Source organism: Rhinoderma darwinii, chromosome 2 (genome assembly GCF_050947455.1).
Source record: "Rhinoderma darwinii isolate aRhiDar2 chromosome 2, aRhiDar2.hap1, whole genome shotgun sequence".
Taxonomy (NCBI): domain Eukaryota; kingdom Metazoa; phylum Chordata; class Amphibia; order Anura; family Rhinodermatidae; genus Rhinoderma; species Rhinoderma darwinii.
In genome coordinates this window covers 293,967,466-293,988,337 of record NC_134688.1, presented here as the reverse complement: position 1 = coordinate 293,988,337, position 20,872 = coordinate 293,967,466, and the positions used below count along the sequence as shown (strand labels likewise).

Genomic DNA, 20,872 nt, shown 5'->3' with positions numbered 1-20,872 from the left:
ACTGTAGTTTCGATCAGTACCATTTTTAGGTACATGCGACTTTTTGATCTCTTTTTATTCCATTTTTTGGGAGGTGAAGTGACCAAACAATTGTGATTGTGGGACGGTTTATTATTATTTTATTTTACGGCGTTCATCGTGCGGGATAAATAATGAAATAATGTTGTAGTTCAGGCCGTTACGGACGCGGCGATACCAATTATGTATAGTTTATTTGTTTGTTTATATATTTTTATTAATAATAAAGGACTGATAAGGGAAAAGGGGGGATTTTTACTTTTATTACTTTTAAATCTTTTATTTTCTTATTTTTACATGCGTAGTGCAGTGTATTAGAACGGTCAGCTACTCACTGACAGCAAGCATAGTGGGTCCTGACGTTGTCAGGACCCACTAGGCTTCCGTCTATGGCATAGCCGGACGCCATTGTTTGGTGTCCGGTTGCCATAGTCACCATCGCCGGCCGCTATCGCGTAGCAGGCCGGCGATGGCAGCTTAACCCCTAAAAAGCCGCGATCTCTATAGAACGCGGCTTTTAAGGGGTTAATCAGCGGGGACACAGCGATCGGTCCCCGCTGTAGGAGCTGTGACAGCTGCTGAACAAGACAGCAGAGTCACAGCTCCTGTATGTGTCGGGAGGACGGCCGAAACGGCCGTTACTCCCGTGACGTACTATTATGTCATGGAGCGCGAACGATACAGCTGCCATGACGTAATAGTACGTCAAGGAGCGGGAAGGGGTTAAAGAAAGCTATTGAAGATTGAATGGGAAAAGGCTAGAACACTGATACTGATAGTGGAATTTATTATACGCTTTGTACACAATGATAATAATAATAATAATAATAATAATAATAATAATAATAATAATAATAATGATAGTAATATGTTACTACAGTATAATAATGTGTTAGGCCAAAGGTGGAACTTGTCCATGACTAAACTGAAAATACACAGCCTACATTATTAGTTCTTAACTAACTTACTGATTAATGAGCAGACACAAATCTTGTATACTACAAATACATTTATTTTATACAATGAAAGGATAAATACATACAGGACTGTGTGATTCTGATTTGAGTAGCACAGAAAAAAGAAGAGAATATGTTGAATATGTCTAAGAAGCCATTTTTAGCAAAGTGATATGCCAGTTCTAACAGGAAGGGAGTAAGTATTTTATTATTACGAGACATTGTCCCTTTTATGTTCATAACCTCCTCAGAGTCCTATTAGACAACTATAACTGGGTTAAGAAGAAAAATAAATTAACTATAGTCCCAAAGGAAAAAAAAAAAGCCTTCATTACAACTAATACCCATGATCTAGTCCATTTCTATGGGTTTCAGCAGAATGAGTCTGAGAGATCTTGTTAGAAGAGCTTCACAGACAACAATCCAAGCAGGGAAGCAGCCAACATAGACCAGGATGCAGCTAGACAGAAAGAGATACATAAGGGATTATTATATATCATACATACTGTATAGAACTAGCGTGGTATATCAGTTTTACATTTACAATGTTATAAACTGTATAAATCTGTTGTTCACTAATACAGGAAACGAAATTCTGATCACCTTTTCATGATTATGTTATAGTTACTGTAGGGATATATTCGCACTGTTGGAGTATACCCGCTACTCGAAACCAAGAACATAGTGATACTGGGCATCACATTCTATCAGAGGGGTAACTTGAAGCTTCTGGGACCCTATGCAAATTCTGGAACAAGCAGTTCGGGCTCCATGGCCTCGATGCAACCGCAACCCATTCACTGCCTATAGTTCCATCCCTGCATTTGGTAAAACCTGAGTTAATCCTTGGTTTTGTTGCATACAGTATAGGCTCAATGTGTCGAATAATAAATCCTACAAATTTTGGAGAAAGTAAAACTTGTGCCATGTAAGGCTTCGTTCACATCTGCGCCAGTGTCCCGTTTCGACGTTCCGTCTGAGCTTTCCGTTGGAACAGGACCCTGAATAACACAAACGTAAACCATAGGTTTCCGTTTCCGTCACCATTGATTTCAATGGTGACGGATCCGCTGCCAATGATTTCCGTTTGTCTCCATTGTGCAAGGGTTCGGTCGTTTTGACGGAATCAATAGCGTAGTCGACTATGCTATAAATCAATGGTGATGGAAATGAAAACCTTTAATTTACGTTTGTGTCAGTCAGGGTCCCGTTCCGACAGAAAGCTCCGATGTAACGTCGGAACAGAACCCTGGCGCAGAAGTGAACGAAGTCTAACTGGGTGCAGCTCGATTATGGACATATGCTTAGTAGCTTCTTATGTGTCCAGATATCTTTTCATTACATGTATCTGGTCACTTGGATGTACAACTACCTGTAAGTATGATTGAATATTTCTTATATGTTCTGACAAATTATACTAAGCATGGTCAGCTTTATGAAAAGAAAGCTATTATTGTTTGTATAATAATATGATCTTACCTGTGTGATATCCAGAGTTACTGTAATCATAAGCTGAAAAAAAGGCGAAAAATCAAACATTGGATATCAGAAATGCTAAAAACAATATTCCTTGATAATTGATATGACATAGCTCAGTTCTGCTTTATGTATATATTCATTTTGTTATATCATATAACTCTGTTCTTCCTTATGTAATTGATATAATGCATCTACAGGACACAAAAGAGCATAATGCAGACATATGACTATGAAGTAGAAAAGTACTGTACAATATAAGAGGCCATATCATATAAGACTTACTTTAGTCAAATTGTAAAATGGTCTAGTGCTAGTCTAGTGAGCATTATAATGTACTTTTTATTAATATTAAATGCTTTTTTTTTTCTCCTTACCAGTAACCTCTTATAAAAAATACCTATTAATGGGAGGAACATATTTTTCTAACTCTCTTTAACTCTATCTCTCATGTAAAGCTTAATTTCTGCAGTGGTTGCGCTGCAGGGGAATTAAACACTTGCTGCCATCTTTCTCAACAGATTAGATCTTATCACAGTGGATCCAAGCAACAGGATACTCTGTGATCAATGTCATATCTAGGGACCCATCTAACAAAAAGGGATTGTCCAAAGCAAATAATCCCTTTAATTTCCCGAATAGAAAAGCCTTTGTAAGAATTAGAGGGAGAATTTTGTTTAAAGTAAAGTTGAATTGAAGGTTAACTTCTGCTCAATATGCACATAAACGTTCTTAATAATTCTAATCAAACCATATAGCATGATTCATATGAGAAAATGATATATGAAATCTTCCCACAAAGTATATAGTACATTGACTTCCATGAATGCATTCAATAAGCTTGTATCCTATACTTAAAAGACTATTATGTACTAGCACTGTTTGCATTCTTCATTTATCTTATCTCGGTTACCCATACCATTTTGGTTTTCTTCACATAGTGCTGATTTGCTGCAGATTTTGCAAATTTTTTTTTTTGCAAAAACCAAGAACGGAATTTAAGCAGAAGAAATATATGATGAAAGGCCTTATAGGTCTGCACTCATGGATCCAACTCTTGTTTTGGCTTAAATAATGCATGCAAAATCTGCAGCAAATCTGCACTGTGTAAACAAGGCCTTAATGCACAGTGGTTTAATGTACCCTGGTAACAACTCTTCTATGTGCAGCTCATATTTCCAGTTTATTATACTAATTGGTTGTTGTACTGTCTTACTGAAGGTTGATATACTCTGCTTACTGTATAACCACAAAGATTTACTGTATAACCACAAAGATTTCTATATAGATGTCTATCAATATTGTGCTATCCATAGCGCTCTAAGAATCAGATTTACCTGCTAAATTCAGTTTTATTCCCACTTGTGAGAAATCAGCATTTCCTGAGCGGGCAGTCTTACACTGGAAGTAGAAAAGAGAATATGCTTTAAGTTTCGCTTCACCAATCAAGATAGGACATTGATAGTACGGTTTCTATAGTGACATTGTCGGGTTTGCAAAAAAGCCAAGATTTGAACATGTAGGACCCCTAAATAGTGGTAATAGGGAGTTGGTCACAGGGGATCAGGAGACAGCAGAGTTACTAAATAGGTTCTTTAGCTCTGTATATATAACAGAAGAAAGAGCAGCTGATGTAGCCGGTGCCAGTACTCTTAATATGTCAACTAATATAGTTAATTGGCTGAATGTAGATATGGTCCAAGCTAAAAAAAAGAGTACATGTGCACAAGGCTCCGGGATCAGATGGGTTACACCCTAGAGTTCTTAAGGCCTGATTCACACGAACGCTGCGCATCTCGGACGTGAAAAACTACAGTTTTTCACGTCTGAGGTGCATCCGTGCTCAGTGCTGCGGGACGCGATGTCACGCATCCACCATAGTTGAGAGTCTATGGAGGGATGAGTGATGCATGAAAAGATAGGACATGTCCTATTTTCCCATGGACCCTTCACACGGTCCGTTGAAACAACGACTGTGTGAATGGCCACAATGAATTACATAGGTCCGTGGGACGGCCGCTGTTTCAACTGCCGTCCCACAGACGTTTAACACGTTCATGTGAATCAGGCCTAAAGAACTTAGTTTAGTTATTTCTGTCCTCCTCTTCATAATATTCAGACATTCTCTAGTAACTGGTATAGTGCCGAGGGACTGACGCAGGGCAAATGTAGTCCCTATTTTCAAAACGTCTAGCAAAAAAGGGGGAGAGAGACCCAGCTAGCTGGCAGGCGTAATACTATCACAAGGTTCAACTGATTTGCAGTTAAGCAAAAAGAGGGGATGCCCTTATTTCCAGCCAGCTACGAAAGTATGAGATAGGATAAAATATAACTTTTAATGGATATAGTTAAATAAATAAATAAATAAGTAAACCAAAACAGAACGACACACTTGTTAAAAATTAGCCAATGCTCACTGGCAATGGGAAATTTGCATACCTAAGATGTATCTGTACTGAATGATTCCATCTTAGGTATGCAAATTTCCCATTGCCAGTGAGCATTGGCTAATTTTTAACAAGTGTGTCGTTCTGTTTTGGTTTACTTATTTATTTATTTATTTATTTATTTATTTAACTATATCCAATAAAAGTTATATTTTATCCTATCTCATACTTTCGTAGCTGGCTGGAAATAAGGGCATCCCCTCTTTTTGCTTAACCACAAATCAATTGAACCTTGGGATATTTTCAAAAAGGGCTCTAGGTCTTCCCCGGATAATTATAGACCTGTAAGTTTAACATCCATCATGGGAAAAATGCTTGAGGGGCTATTAAGGGACTATATACAGGCATATGTGACAAAAAAAATAGTATTATAAGTGACAGCCAGCACGGATTTACTAAGGACAGAAGTTTTCAAACCAACCTGTTTGTTTTTTTTATGAAGAGGGGAGCAGAAGCCTAGACAGAAGGGCCGCTGTGGTCATAGTGTTTTTGGGCTTTGCAAAGGCATTTGAGACTGTCCTTCATAGACGTCTAATGGGTAAATTAAGGACTATAGGTTTAGAAAGTATAGTTTGTAAACCTCTATCCAGAGAGTTATGGTCAATACTTCCTACTCTGAATGGTCCCCGGTTCTAAGTGGTGTACCCCAAGGTTCAGTGCTGGGACCACTATTATTCAACTTATTTATTAATGATATAGAAGATGGGATTAATAGCACTATTTCTTTTTTTTGCAGATGACACCAAGCTATGTAGTAATGTTCAGTCTATGGAAGATGTTCATAAATTACAAGTCGATTTGGACACACTGAGTGTTTGGGCGTCCACTTGGCAAATGAATTTTAATGTAGATAAATGTAAAGTTAGGCATCTGGGTACCAACAATCTGCATGCATCATATGTCCTAGGGGGAGCTATACTGGAAGAGTGACTTGTTGAGAAGGATCTGGGTGTACTTGTATATCATAAACTAAACAACAGCATGCAAAGTCAATCAACTGCTTCAAAAGCCAGCAGGATATTGTCATGTATTAAAATAGGCATGGACTCGCGGGACAGGCATGTAATATTACCACTTTACAAAGCATTAGTGAGGCCTCATCTAGAATATGCAGTTCAGTTCTGGGCTCCAGTTCATAGAAAGGATAGCCTGGAGTTGGAAAAAATACAAAGAAGAGGAACGAAGCTAATAAGGGGCATGAAGAATCTAAGTTATGAGGAAAGATTAAAATAATGAAAGCTATTTAGCCTTGAACAGAGGCGACTAAGGGGGGACATGATTAACTTATAAAAATATGAATGGCACATATAAAAAATATGGTGAAATCCTGTTCCATGTAAAACCCCCTAAAAAAAACAAGGGGGCACTCCCTCCATCTGGAGAAAAAAAGGTTCAACCTGCAGAGGCGACAGCCCTTCTTTACTGTGAGAACTGTGAATCTATGGAATAGTCTACCGCAGGAGCTGGTCACAGCAGGGACAGTAGATGGCTTTAAAAAAGGCTTAGATAATTTCCTAGAACAAAAAAATATCAGCTCCTATGTCAATGCATAAAATTTTTGTTTGAATGTTGATCCAGTCGCATAGCCACTTGGGATCAGGAGGGAATATTTCCTTTTTTAGGGAAGATTGGTTAATGCCTTTTGGGTAATTTTTTATTTATTTATTTATTATTTTTATTATTTTTATTTTTTAAAACTTCCGCAGGAACAATATGGGTAAAACAAAGTTTTATCATTTCTACCATCACTTCCCTTTCTCCCATCCCTTGGTTGAACTTGATAGACATATGTCTTTTTTCAACCGTACTATGTAAGAATTAGCTCAGATTCTTCTATGTCAGAATCTTAAGTGATTTTTGAAGAGAGCTCTGGAATGATGAACTTGCCAGCAGATTACTAGTAAAGCACTATAAACAGCAGTATGTTCATCATGACAAATTTGCTTAGTAATAAGTCCTCTTACTTACCACATCACATACGTCTGCTTTGCTACATAGGGTAACATCACAATATATATACACCTCACTGAATCCTTGGAATAGAAATGCACTGGTTTGGAATCTGGCCTCAGAAGAATTTCCATTCACTGTGACTACAGTAAGGGCATCGCCACTAACTGCGCAGCTGTTAATACAGATTATATGACATTATTTTATAATCAATGAAATTAACTTTTTTGATGTAACTTACAAATAGTTTGTTATTAGTAGAGCAGATTCATGTCCATTCAATGTTAGTATAGTTTGAGCCTGATGTATTCTATCTAGACAAAAGCTTTTTTATGCACACGTTCAGTATGTTGGTATGCATCATGGCATTATCTATTCACCAATGATATGAAAAAATAAATGGTAAGAATAATTTGACTTACCCTCCGCTTATGAGTGTAACACTAGTGAGATCATCTCGGTTACTGCTTGGAGTAGCAAAGCACTTCTCTACCCTTAAAGAAAATGAACTGCCATCCAAAGTGGGACAAAACAGCCCCAAATAGATATTTGATCCAACAAGTATTTCTTCATTCTCCTGTATTGGAGTAGTGAAGTCTGTATTCGAATAAGCAGCCATAGTGATAGTAAAGGAACCAGTTCCAGCTTCCGATGAGGGTATAACAACAGTGCTGAAAAATTAAGAAACACATTACTTACAAAAGATGTTTTTTTATGTTGTCTGTTATAATAGGGACAATAGGGTTTTATTTCTAAGACATGTGAAAGCTGTAGGTTGGAAGCGATCAGTTCCAACTCTTCCATAAATATTCACGTTCCTCTAGGGGGAGGGGCTAATCGAGAGTGTTCACAGCTATCAATTAATTTCGGATCCCATCCAATTTTCTGGGATCCGACAAAAAAATTATAGCATGACCACAAATACCTGTAGGAATCTCACATAAGAATATCACCTTATGACAGGGTTTAGAGAGAAGTTGAGGCTGGTCTGCATAGTCAGGTTGTATTCACAGGTAAAGTTGAGGACGATTGGATTTTTGGTGATGAGTGGTTTTCGAATTGTATCGATGTGTAGAGTGTTGGTGAAATAGATTTTTGTAGAATCATTCTGTGTGAAAAAAGACAATAATTTATTTGCTTCACAGTGGCATGTATGGATTATTTTACTATGACACAGGCTAAACTAGATGGGTGTTTTGTTGGAGTTGTTACTTTGGCGATTTAATGCAGTGGTCCCTGTGCTACTTTTTCCAACACATGTAAATGTGATGGGAAAAGTGGGTGTGGTTTCAAATTTGCACTTTCTATCAAGTTTTATTCCATTCAAAGAGGACCAGTCACTAGGTCCTAATATCCAAATGACAAATGTTACTTTAAGCCTGCTTCGTTCCTGTTTTATTTTGTTGGAATGATGCTCAGGACTTTAGGTGCCCAATATGCTAATTCAATGTAGTTAGCCAATGGGGCGTGAACTACAGTGAATCTCCCTGGGCGGAGCATCTTCACTGCCTCTGACGCTGTCCAATAAGCGCGAGGCAGCTTATGACAAATGTGTTTGATTAGAAGTCTTGCCCAGCATGGTCTCGCTGGGCAAGGCTCGGCATAAGCTACCTCGTGCTGATTGGACAGCGTCAGAGGCTGTAAAGATAGCTCCACCCATTTAGATTAACTGTATTTCACGCCCTATTGGCTAAATACAGTCAAATATCATATCGGGCACCTAAAGTACGGAGCATCATTACTCAGAAACAGGAGGGGAGAAGAACAAAAAAGAAAAACAGCACTGTAAATAGCGAGGAAGCGGACTAAGCGTATTATACGTAAATTGGATGTTAGAACTTTTACGTTTATTTGGTCTTACCTTAAACCCATGACAATATGATGGTTGCAGCACTGGGCAAGGGACTCATGCACTGCTCTGATTTTAAAACATGATGTGCCTTTTATAAATGGCAGCATGCATAAGCTATGACTACTTCTGGCTTTTCTTTTTTATGTAATTCTATATTGAAAACCTCATGCAAAAAAACCACAAACTACAAAGTGAACTGAATAAATGCTGTTTCATCATATTATTGTTTTAATGTTCTAATTTTATTAACAAACAGATTTCTGCATTGAAATGGGTTTCTCATCTCAACAACCCCTTTACATATGTCTTGTTAGGCCATATGGTCCTAATAAAGGGGAGTCTCCTGCTTGGGCGCACCCAGCCCCTTTGTGTATTACTCTTGAATGGCTAGCAGGTATCACTTAAAGCGTGCCTAACTTTTCAGGTGATTTCAGAATAAGCTGTCATATGTGTGTACATGATGAATAATACTACTTCTGGCCATTACATGACCTGTATATAGCATTATTTAGCAGTTTTGCCCTCTGCATACTTATCTTTAATATTCAGTTGTATCTGAGCTTGTGGGTAGAGCCTAATGGCTATTATGTCTTCCATACACTACACATAGAGTGGAGGAGAATCCTGCTCTCCTATGTCTATCACACACACACATGTATGTATATATATATATATATATATATATATACATACATATATAATAGATCCAAAGATAGGAGCAGCACTGTGTCTATAGCCAGAAACGGTTGGTGCTAGCTTCAAATATCAAGGAGTGACGTGCTCCTCATGCATATATCCAAGAAAAGAGACTAGAAGCAGCACTCAGCAAAAAAAATTTGAATTTATTCACCCAACACAGCAACGTTTCACTTCCTCCATGGAAGCTTGAAAATGCTTCCATGGAGGAAGTGAAACGTTGCTGTGTTGGGTGAATAAATTCACATTTTTTTTGCTGAGTGCTGCTTCCAGTCTCTTTCCTTGGATATATATACATATATATATATATATATATATATATATATATATATATATATATCTCTCTATATATATATATATATGTATATAGATATATATATATATATATATATGTATATATATATATATATATATATATATATATATATATATATATATATATATAAGCTGCAGCATGGAGGAGATTTTATAGCAGTAATGAGCAGTGTAGCCGAGAATCCAGCATAGGGGTGAGAGACAACTATTACCAGAAGTTGCTGCAGAGTCTTTGTTTCTATCCGCCTCTCTCTCCCTCTGCTCCCTTCTCCCCCCTCCCCTCTGCATAAACGTGTAAGGGCAGCTGTAGCCTGATCCCTCAGTGAGCTTATAGCCTGTCTCGTCTTGAGGTGACGGATATAGCAGTAAACTCAGAGTGAGTGAACAATTAGGAGCAAAGAGAAGGAGCCTGATAAACAATATATTACCAAGTTTCTTAGATTCACTTATACTATTGATTTATGCAAAGTTTGTTCAAAGTGTAGTGCCTATTTAATTTGCCCTGCAGGGGAAATGTATTGATCGCAGCATATTTTCCTGGTAACAACAGCTAATCAATGCAGCAGTGTTAAAAAGATAGCACATTTAAATTAAATATAAGAATGAAGATAAAAAAAGTATAGTTCTTATTAAAGTAATATTAATTATAATTTTAATGATAACAAAGCTGTTCTAAAAAGCAAAAAAAATAATAATAATGTTACCTGAACAATATTCCCACACCATCCTATGGTTGCCTTTACTTGAATACTTTGTGCGTGAATACTGTTCATAACTTCTGGATATGAAAATGTGCAATCATTGGAGTTATTACTAAGGTGAAAGCTGCTGTCGTCGTATCCGAGTTTCTCCAGCTGGCACTGACTGACAGAAGCTATCATTACACCACCATCACACCTCACTACAGGTTTCAAATCCGCAACCTCTGTATACAAATACAAAATGCTGTTTTAGATGTGAGAATTTCACCAATCAAATACTTTTTTTTTCATAGAGCAGAATATAATAGCATTTATGTTCTAGTTCTTAGGTTATTATTGAAGTGGTATATAATAATGACTTTTTTTTAGAGCATTTTTTGGTTTAAAGGAGTTTTCCAGAGGTAGAATAAAGGGTCTGCTTTTTTCCAGAAACATCACCACCTACGTTAATTGTCTGTAGACAACCCCTTTAATATTGTATATGTAAAAATTCCGTTTCCCTTTCCAGTAATGGGCTTTTGAAACATGCTTTTACAGTTTTACCAGCAACTAACTACCTGTTAAAAAAAAGTAGAAATCTAAGCATCTTTTTCAGTGTGAAACACCACCTTTGGAGATTTTTTTAATGAGGAAATCATAATATAGTTATTTACCTATATTTATATATTTACTGTACATCTATTATCTTAAAGGAGTTTTGCAGGATTTAAAGTGTACCTCCACTTTCAGTCAAAAACTATTATAGTGAAGTAGTGTGCACTATAATAATAAAGTCACTTGTATTACCAATTTGGCTTCTAGCAGCAGCACGGACAGTGTAAAGTCTGTGCTACCGGCTGCTCATAATTCTTTAGTGAAAGACAGAACAACCGCTTTTCTCCATAGCTCCCGTATGCACTAGTGCTGGTGGCCGTTCTGCATACGAAAGCCATGGAGATGAGCAGGATGCGCTGTCTCCCATTGAAGAGTTATAAGCAGCCTGCTGCTGCTAGAAGCCAAATCTGTAATACAAGTGATTGGCGAATGCCATATTAAAAATATTCAAAAAGATTCAGCATTGTCCCCCTCCAAATTGGAGTTTCTAAAAAAATACCACAAATTTAGACTTTAACAATATTTCACTTCTCAACATACATGAATCATCTGTTGCAGAAGAAAATTCCCAATTCTTGGACACTATTGACAATTCCCAGGCTGGTCCTAATGTTTCAGTACCATTTTTACAATTAGTTCAGAACCCCACCTCCTCCAATAATTTTTCAGACCAAGGAAAACCAATAATCAAGAAATCTCAAACTAACCGATCACGTCTTTTTTCAGCCGAAAACCAAAAGAAAAAGAAAAAGAGGAGAAGAGGGAATCAAGGGGGGGCAGAAAAGGAAAAATAATCTAGGGATATTCTGTAAAGATAAACCCTCCACTAAAACCTTGAAAATCTTCTACCTATCAAGTTATTGCTTATACATCAGACCTTTTTTTATAGATCTTTATTAGTTTGCACGTAAACTGACTCTTCAGAGGCATTATGCTATGCAAAGAGATGAAACTAAGCATGACACGGACACTCCTGTAACATTTCTGAAAGGACAAATAACCAAAGCATTCCATGATTTGGTAGCTAACGAATTTAACAATCTGAATAGTAATTCAAAAAGGAAAATTTAGGGGTCAGAAACTCAACAAAGTATAATACACTGCCCTAAAAAACTGTAAAAACAAAATTGTATCTATTCTTCTGGCAGCAGACAAAGAAGGAGGCACTGTTATTCAAAATTATATGTATGAGGGAAGGGAAGAGGGAGAAAGTATATGATCTGAATTCATATACTTTCTCCCTCTTCCCTTCCCTTATTCAGATCATATACTTTCTCCCTCTTCCCTTCCCTCATACATATAGCTATACTGGGTGGTGTACACCAATGTGATCTGACTACGATATTGTGTGATAGGTGGTTCTCCACACTTTGCTACGTTATTCAAAATTAAAACTATTATGAGAAAGAATCCATGAATATGCTTTCGGACACTAATTATTATAAACCTATTACCCATGATCCTTTTCCAAATATGGAGAAAAAATGTCAGGAAATATTCATTGCCGCTACAATAGAGTCTAACCGAAGATGAAAGAAATGTTCTTATCATTCAACAATCATGCAAAGCATTTTTTTTTTTAAACCTCCAAATAATATACAAATATTTACAGAATCCACAAGGAAAACCTATTATCTCAAACGTGAATTCAGCTACCAGCTATCTACGTATCTCACTACCTCAATCTTTTTCTACAGGAATACATTGTAAATTTGCCAAGTTTTCTAAAGGACTCAGATGCATTAATCCAAGAACGGCAAAGCCTCAAATGAGAAAGTGACTTCCTACTACTAACAATGGATGTCATCTAACTCTACACAAATAATAAATAATAAATACAAAATCAGAATAAAATGCCCAGTGAAATACCAGGAAGGAGACCCTGAGACACCCACTTAGCAAATAGTGTTCCTAACAAAATGCTTAGACTTACATATGAGCAACCGTCAAAAAGAGTGACACCACCTTTACAGAACTTTTCTGCCAAAGCAAAAATTAAAATAATTAGGGGATTACCATGGGCACAAACAATACTGAAATGGAATTTCTGGATCTACGTATTTTCCACAAAGAGGGATAGTTTATTACATTAACCTACTTCAAAGAGGTGGATACTAACAGTTACCTGAACTTCACCAGTGGACACCATAATGGTTGTAAAATATATCTTTCAGTCAATACAAAAGGATCAGGAAAAACTTTACCCTAGACAGTACCTTCAAGAAACACTCTAGAGAAATGATTTCACGAAAAAGGCTGGCCAAAAAATTAAACTCTAATGAATTTTACAGGACAAAAATACTTTGAAAATCCTGCCTGGAGAAAAAAAAACCTCTAAATGGGAATCCAAAAGGACAAAAATAGAATTACATCGTCACATTTAACAAATTTTTTGGCACCAGTTGCAAAAGATTCTCCAGAAGAACTGGCATATTCTCAAAAACAAACCCTAATTCAAAACTGAGCATCCTTGAAAGACCAAGATTAATCCATAGAAGAGCTCCTACAATCAAAAACATTCATGCCCCCAGTCATTTAAAATAACACAACCAAACAACAAGGGAAGATACTCGCAAAGGCAGCATTAAATGTGGCCATCGTCACTGTTTATGTTGTAAAACCACATCATAACTCAACTAAAACAGAAAAACAGGAGAAAAATTCATAATCAAATATAACCTGACCTTTCAATACAGATTTATAATGTATCTGATTGTGTGTAAATGCCATCTCTAATATGTTTGAACATCAAAAATAAATTTTTACTTTACAATGCATCAAGACATTGTACCAACTTCACAGTATGGAATCGCAACCAATAGTTGTGACTCCAATTGACTTCATATATCCAAACGTTCACAATAGATTTAAAACCCTCACAAAAAAAAAGAAGTTTATTGGATGTTCAAACTACAAATTCTACAATCATATGGCTTAAATGAGATAAAGATTCTTCAGATAATAGTGTCTGATAAAAAAAAAATAAACTAGTAAGGTCAATCAACCCTCTGATCACTTTCTAGCTAATTTTAAATTTTTTACCTATTAGAATTTATATGTCCCACTTTCAACATTATTCACCAAGTATCAGTAATAAGACTATCAATATTGATACCACCCATTATTATTGAGATTGCAGCCCTGCCCCCTAATCCATTTCCCCTCCCCTTATCCTCTACATACCACCTATTATTTTTTCTAAAAATCGTTTTGATACTAATTATACTATATATGATTAAATCAATCTTTAGAAAAACTGTTCCTAAAAATGTTGTTCGGAATCTGCAAGATAAAATGCAGTCGTGACTTACACTGCACTTACATCGGTGAGCCGATTATTGCAATGATTGTCTATGGGCAGATCATCCTGACTAAATGCGTTCCATGTATATATATATATATATATATATATATATATATGTATATATGTATATATATATATATATATATATATATATATATATATATATATATGTGTGTATATATATATATATATATATCTACAGATAGACGAATAGATCCAGCAGCACCGGTGTAGTGTGGGTGCAAGCCAACGAGAGCAGACCAAGATCCCAATGGTATACAGTACAAAAAATAGGCAGCACTCCGTACAAGTAAAGGTGAAAAAAGAGGGTACTTTATTGTCCCATAGACAGCAACGTTTCAGCTCCTTCCACTGGAGCCTTTCTCAAGCCTTGAGAAAGATTCCAGTGGAAGGAGCTGAAACGTTGCTGTCTATGGGACAATAAAGTACCCTCTTTTTTCACCTTTACTTGTACGGAGTGCTGCCTATTTTTTGTACTGTATATATATCTACATATTTATTGTTATTTTTTTTAAAAACCTTGCAAGCGTTTTACTCCTATATACTTTATCCATTCTTGCATATAACTATTTGCTCTTTTATATACAAATATTCAACTAAGCAAACCAATTTTCTATTTACCAACATATCAATAATATATATTTCTAGTTTCTCATCCTTCGTTTTACAACCGGTGGGAGAGCGGCCTGTGTATATTTTATTTTATTGTATTTTATTCCGTTGTCGTCTTTTAATGCATGTCACCAAATAAACTTTTAACTGCCTTTTTGGCGGGTCTTTAACTTTAAAGGATATTTACACCTTTGAAATCCTTTGTTTTGTTTGTTTTTTTGTTTTTTAATAAAAATGTCTACCACTGTGTTTGGTGCAACTTTCTAAATACTATTTATTAAAAAAAAATGTTTACTTTTTTAGCTATGGTTGCTTTGTATCCTGCATACAGAGCAGCTGTATCTATCTATTTTTCAGATAAAACTGCTTTGTACCTTGTATACGGAGCAGCTGTATCCTTCACTAAGACTTGAGTCTGCGGCACTGGCGGGTTCTATGACTGCGGGTCCTTCGTGTTTGACAAGCAGATCCACCTGTTATTGATCACATCTAAGTTCATAACTTAGATGTGATCGATAACAGGTGGATCCTGCGCAGGACCCGCTGTCACTGAACCCGTCAGTCACGCGGACTCGGGTCTTAGTGAACGATACAGCTGCTCTGTATACAAGGTACAAAGCCGTTTTATCTGAAAATGCAAAAATAGTTTGCACCAAACACACACATTTTTATTTAAAAAATTCAAATTTAAAGGTGCACATAGCCTTTAAATCCAACAACCCAGCAGTACCATACAGTGTTTTTATATGATTATGTTCGTGCTAATAACGTTGCGAGTGAATGAATTCTGTATACAAATGAGCAGAATCTCGAACTGTCCTTGAGAAACAACGCCGCAGAAAGTCAAAAACATTCTTTGATCTTCCCCTACTAGACACTCTGCAAATTAGCCCCCGAAGAGAATACCGGTAAGGACAGACGGTTAGCAGTTTTGTGGATGGGATCAATTATTTAAACGTTTGTGAGTAGTCGTGCCTCCCTGCACAACAGAAAAAAGTGAGCATAACTTATATAACCTACTATGGGAATCTTATAGCTACGTTAAAAGATCCTATACTTCTCTTTTTTCCAATATGGCCTCAATATTAGGCACAGAATGTCTATGCTTTAGACTCCGCCATGCTATTAGTCATGTATGTGGCTTTATAATGATTGTTAGCTCCTACAAAATAAAGCAGAACATTGTTGTGTGCTCTTGTCATCATCTAGTACCTTCTGCAGCCTTCCCCTTGTCCGCCCCTGTGTGTCCTCCTGTCAGTCACACAGGTGTGTCAATAGCTAATGAACATATACAGGGACATATTTTGCATATGAATACACATGTACACACGGTTTAGTATACTCCTATGTAAATGTTCACTCCAGCAGGTGCCCTGTAGGCCACTCTAGGTAACTGATTAAGATAAGATTTTTTTTTTCAAGATATGTAAATTACATGATTCACTTTATTCATACACGGTAAAGCATTCAAGTGGCAAGGAATAATATAACTTACTTATTCCCGTATATGTGGCTTTGTTACAAGTGCAGGGTGTAACTGTGTTTGTAGCATTACAAACCTCATCCCCTAAACAAGCTGGATTGCACTGCGGTACATCTGCAACAGAGAAACAGAAAATAAATGACAGGAATTAATACTACAGCTATGTAAGGCATAAAGACTATTATTCGGAAATCCTTCTTACCTGTGCAGCATCTTAAAGTACTATCCCAGTACATGCCTGCCACATTAACACAACAAGTGTTATCCTCCATCGGGCACCCATCTCCAGAAGGCATACAGTTTGTGAAATCCGAGCAGGAGCACCCATTGGCACTGGTACATGACCCTGCACAGTTGGCATCTTGACACCAAATTACACTAGAATAATCTGTAGAAAAAAAACATAAATAACAGAATTTGTGGTTTGGATGCTTCTTTAAGCTTAATTCCCCCACCCAAACTTCCCTTTATTAATACAACAAAATACTAAACTCCACAGTTAGGTCTGTTAGGAGACTAGAATATGTCATCACCAAGACCAGAAATGATGTCATCGAGTTTACAGATATAGACTGGAGAAAATCATTTGGGGAATCCACAAGAAGATAACAGCATTCAGGTTATATGGTACCTGGTATCTGTTACATAACATATATACATACTGTACATACACACACACAGACTCAATGTCACACTGAAACACTTACATACAGGTCATATGGAGTGGACCCAGAGATCTTGGCTATGAGTGTAATACAAATTTTAAAGGAGATGTAATTTAAAACAGCCCGTTTTGGCAACTAGGTCTTGCTAGTGAAATCCATAGTTGTATCACTCGGTGCCCATTCATATGAATGTAATACTTGGTCTCGCTCAGTCCTCCATAATGGAAGCTGCACTTTGTAGCATCATGCTTCTCTGGCAGGGGTCCTCCTCTATAATGTCCAAAAGGGAACCTTAAAAAGGTGTGTCCATATGGGTCAACCTCTTTAAATGCTCTCAATGCTGGTGTAAAATAATCTAAATTGAGACAACTCCTATAAATCTGAAAGAAATGTAAAGTATAATTCTAAGTTCAAAAACATTTTACAGTACAAATCTTTGTTAAGTTGTTGTGCGCTATTTTTGTACTAATTTAGATTTGTTTCATGTTTTTTGCTTCATTTATGTTCATAGCTGCTTTATACATTTTGCTTGTTCCTTTGTAAATAGACGGTAGTCTATCATTGTCACTCAGTCAGATATGGAATTGAACCTTTTGGCCCTGTTCACACAGAGTTTTTTTGCCGCATTTTATTGCTGCCGAAACCGCGGCAAAAAGCGCGGCAAAAAAACGGCCGAAATTGCCTTTCATTGATTCGGAGGCGGAGACTTTTTTTCCCGCGAATGGAAAAAAACGCTAATGGGAAAAAGAAGCCACATGCCCCATCAAAAACCCCATTGAAATCAATGGGAGACGGGAAAAAACGCCATTTGCGTTTTTTCCTTTGCCTGTAGAAGAAAGAGGTAAAAAAAACTCAGCAAAAAACGTGGCAATAAACGTGGCAAAATTTGTGCCAAAAAACTCCTGTGGTGCAAAACCACTTAAAAAAAACGGAGCTCATTTTTACAGGCAGAATTTTCTGCCTGCAAAAAACTCTGTGTGACTGTCCCCTGAGCTCCCACAATGCACTGCTCTCTAGTAACAGGGAAATGGAAGAATTCAGAGGATGATATATACCTCCAAATCAGTACAGCACAGAAGTTACCAGGTTTTATGTTGGGTTAAACTGTGGAATGTTATAAACTGTTTTTCAAAAGTTGAGTTTTCCTTTAAGTTGGTTCATATAATATGAGATTTACCAATTTCGTCATATTCAAGCAAATGTTAATAAATAATAATTTTTATCTATATAGTCATTCATTATTTATGTGATAAAAAAATGGAATTCCAATCCCCAAAAACTCTGTACTAGCTCTACCTGCAGATCTGCTCTGACGCTGCATGAATAAAAGCATGTGAGAGGCAAATGTATTTTCACATTCTTTATGATTATGGATGCCATTGGGCAAACATTAAATATCCTTCCACACGCATTACTAGCATTTTCATGTAAAAATAAAAATGACTTACCGTAGCAAGCTGCCCCTGTAAAGAGAGTGAAAGAAGGGACATGTTAATGATAAGGGACAAATAAAGTCAGTTCAAATTAAAAGACATAAAACGTTGATATCCATGTCGTGGTACTCTTAATACATTAATTTTGCCATTTTTATTTATTATTTGATTAAACAATGGAACAAATAATATTTATATAGGTTTATCTTAACTGGATTGTCTAGTTTTAGTATATAATTTTTTGCATAATTAAAAGTTATACAATTTCCCAATATACTTTCTGAATACATTTTTCACGATTTTCAAGACCTCTGCTTGTTGTTGTTCAGTAGGAACATTCATTGTTTACTTCCAGTGGATACAATTCTGTCTATTGTCATGTGATGGATACACAGGTGCTGAAATTGTTAGAAGACACAGCTCTAAGGCTGGGTTCACACGACCTATTTTCAGACGTAAATGAGGCGTATTATGCCTCGTTTTACGTCTGAAAATACGGCTACAATACGTCGGCAAACATCTACCCATTAATTTGAATGGGTTTGCCGACGTACTGTGCCGACGACCTGTCATTTACGCGTCGTCGTTTGACAGCTGTCAAACGACGACGTGTAAATTGACAGCCTCGGCAAAGAAGTGCAGGACACTTCTTTGCAACGTAATTTGAGCCGTTCTTCATTGAAGTCAATGAAGAGCAGCTCAAGATTACGAGCGTCAAGGACGCCTCGCAAAATGCGAGGAGGAGCTTTTACGTCTGAAACGATGCAGCTGTTTTCTCCTGAAAACAGTCTGTCTTTTCAGATGTAAAAGCGGGTTATCGTGTGCACATACCCTAATACACATACTTGTAACGAACTGTGCACCTGTGTGTCCATCACAAGACCATTGATAGAATTTATCTACTGGAAGTAAACAATGAATGTTCCTACTGAATAACAACAAACAAAAATCTTGGAAACCAAGAGGAATTGAAGGTGTTTTCCACTTTCTGACAACTGATGACCTATCCACTGGATAGGTCATCAGTATATGAACGGTGCATGTCCAAACCCCAGACCCCGTGCCGATCCACCACTCCGGTGCCGGACAATGGCTCGGGTCAAAGAATAGCAGCCGAGCTGTAGTATTGCATCTCTGCTCCTGTTCAAATGAATAAGACCAAAGCTGCAGTTCTGATGAAACGGCTGCTATGCAGTGGTCAGAGCCATCTACTTCCGGCTCTAACAAATACATCTCGTTCCAAACATCCAGTGCATGGAGGCAGCCGGTGTTGCGGATCTGTGCGGGGTCCGATTTCGGACACGCACCAATCATATACTGATGACCTATACGGTGGATAGTTCATCAGTTTTCAGAAAGTGGACAACCCCTTTAATACAGAAAGTATATTAAAAATTATATAGCTTTTAATTATACAAAAAATCACATTAATTTGCTGAAACCATACAACCAATAGGGGTAAAACAAAGTTCTATTGTTTACCCATATCCCTTCCCGTTCCCCCATCTCTTGGTTCATCTTGATGGACATATGTCTTTTTTTCAATTGTACTAGCTCTGTAAACCCTTTAAAAACGCAGTGTCCAGATCTTAGTTGTGAGCGAATGGGAAAAAAAGGATTTCCGTTCTTAACCCAGCTACTTTCTGGCATTTTTAACCTAGCTGCCTTTATTTCCAACCCAGCTACCTTCTTGCAGAAAATGTTTACACCCATTTTCAGTGCATCAATGTGCGTGACTGCAATCATTGGGCGTCCTAGCCATCTATCATTGGCAATGTGTGATCCTACAGTCTCCTAGTGCCTAGAGCTACAATAATCAAGAACCATGGCGTTAACTAATAGAAGTGGGTCATCACTATGAGCTGAATATAACACGGCATATTAATTTGATTGTGTCATAAATGCTCATATCTGTCCAAAGCCAATCTTCTACCCATTTCCATCAATGAGTGCAGTTTGGTCATTTTGACTTAGCAATTTCTTCATTGAGCTTGGATGTTTTCTATTTCATTATAAGTATGCAAGTTGTTCAGAGCATGGGACCACATTATCTAAATCAAGTGTGCAAAAAAGAAGTACTCACCCACACTTTCACCATTCGCCATTTCGCCATTTTTAATATACTTTCATTGTGATAACATACTAAAACTAAATCTAGACATATAGCGATGAATATAACTTGATTGCCATACAGCAGAGCATCAAACAGTCTTATATCTAATAAAATATCCTTGTTCTATCATAAAGAAACACTCTCAATACAAATGCTAAAATATTTGAACATTCAAAAACATTGTAAACGTGAAAAAAAACCATGTAAAAAGTTGAGAGAAAATATGGAAACATAAA

General features: G+C 36.9%; 1 protein-coding gene across 1 annotated transcript; it reads right to left on the bottom strand.

The window, feature by feature from the left end:
* Window positions 1-1,372: 1,372 nt before the first annotated feature.
* LOC142741819 (pancreatic secretory granule membrane major glycoprotein GP2-like) lies at window positions 1,373-20,628 on the bottom strand. The gene is made up of 11 exons (XM_075851148.1): window positions 20,607-20,628; window positions 18,539-18,553; window positions 16,628-16,813; window positions 16,438-16,539; window positions 10,415-10,635; window positions 7,801-7,955; window positions 7,270-7,518; window positions 6,866-7,022; window positions 3,788-3,851; window positions 2,454-2,486; window positions 1,373-1,434 (listed from the first exon to the last, which is right to left on the bottom strand). The coding sequence occupies exons 1-11, from the start codon at window positions 20,626-20,628 to the stop codon at window positions 1,373-1,375; spliced, it is 1,266 nt and encodes a 421-aa protein (XP_075707263.1).
* Between the last annotated feature and the right edge of the window lie 244 nt (window positions 20,629-20,872).

Excerpts from the sequence above, each read along its gene's own strand:
- LOC142741819 (XM_075851148.1), bottom strand. The coding sequence starts at position 20,628 with ATGGCGAATGGTGAAAGTGTGG. Across the intron at positions 10,636-16,437 it reads AGCCACATATACGGGAATAA|AGGTTGCGGATTTGAAACCT; the intron begins GTAAGTTATATT and ends ATTTGTATACAG. Across the intron at positions 7,023-7,269 it reads GTTACACTCATAAGCGGAGG|CTGCGCAGTTAGTGGCGATG; the intron begins GTAAGTCAAATT and ends CTGTATTAACAG.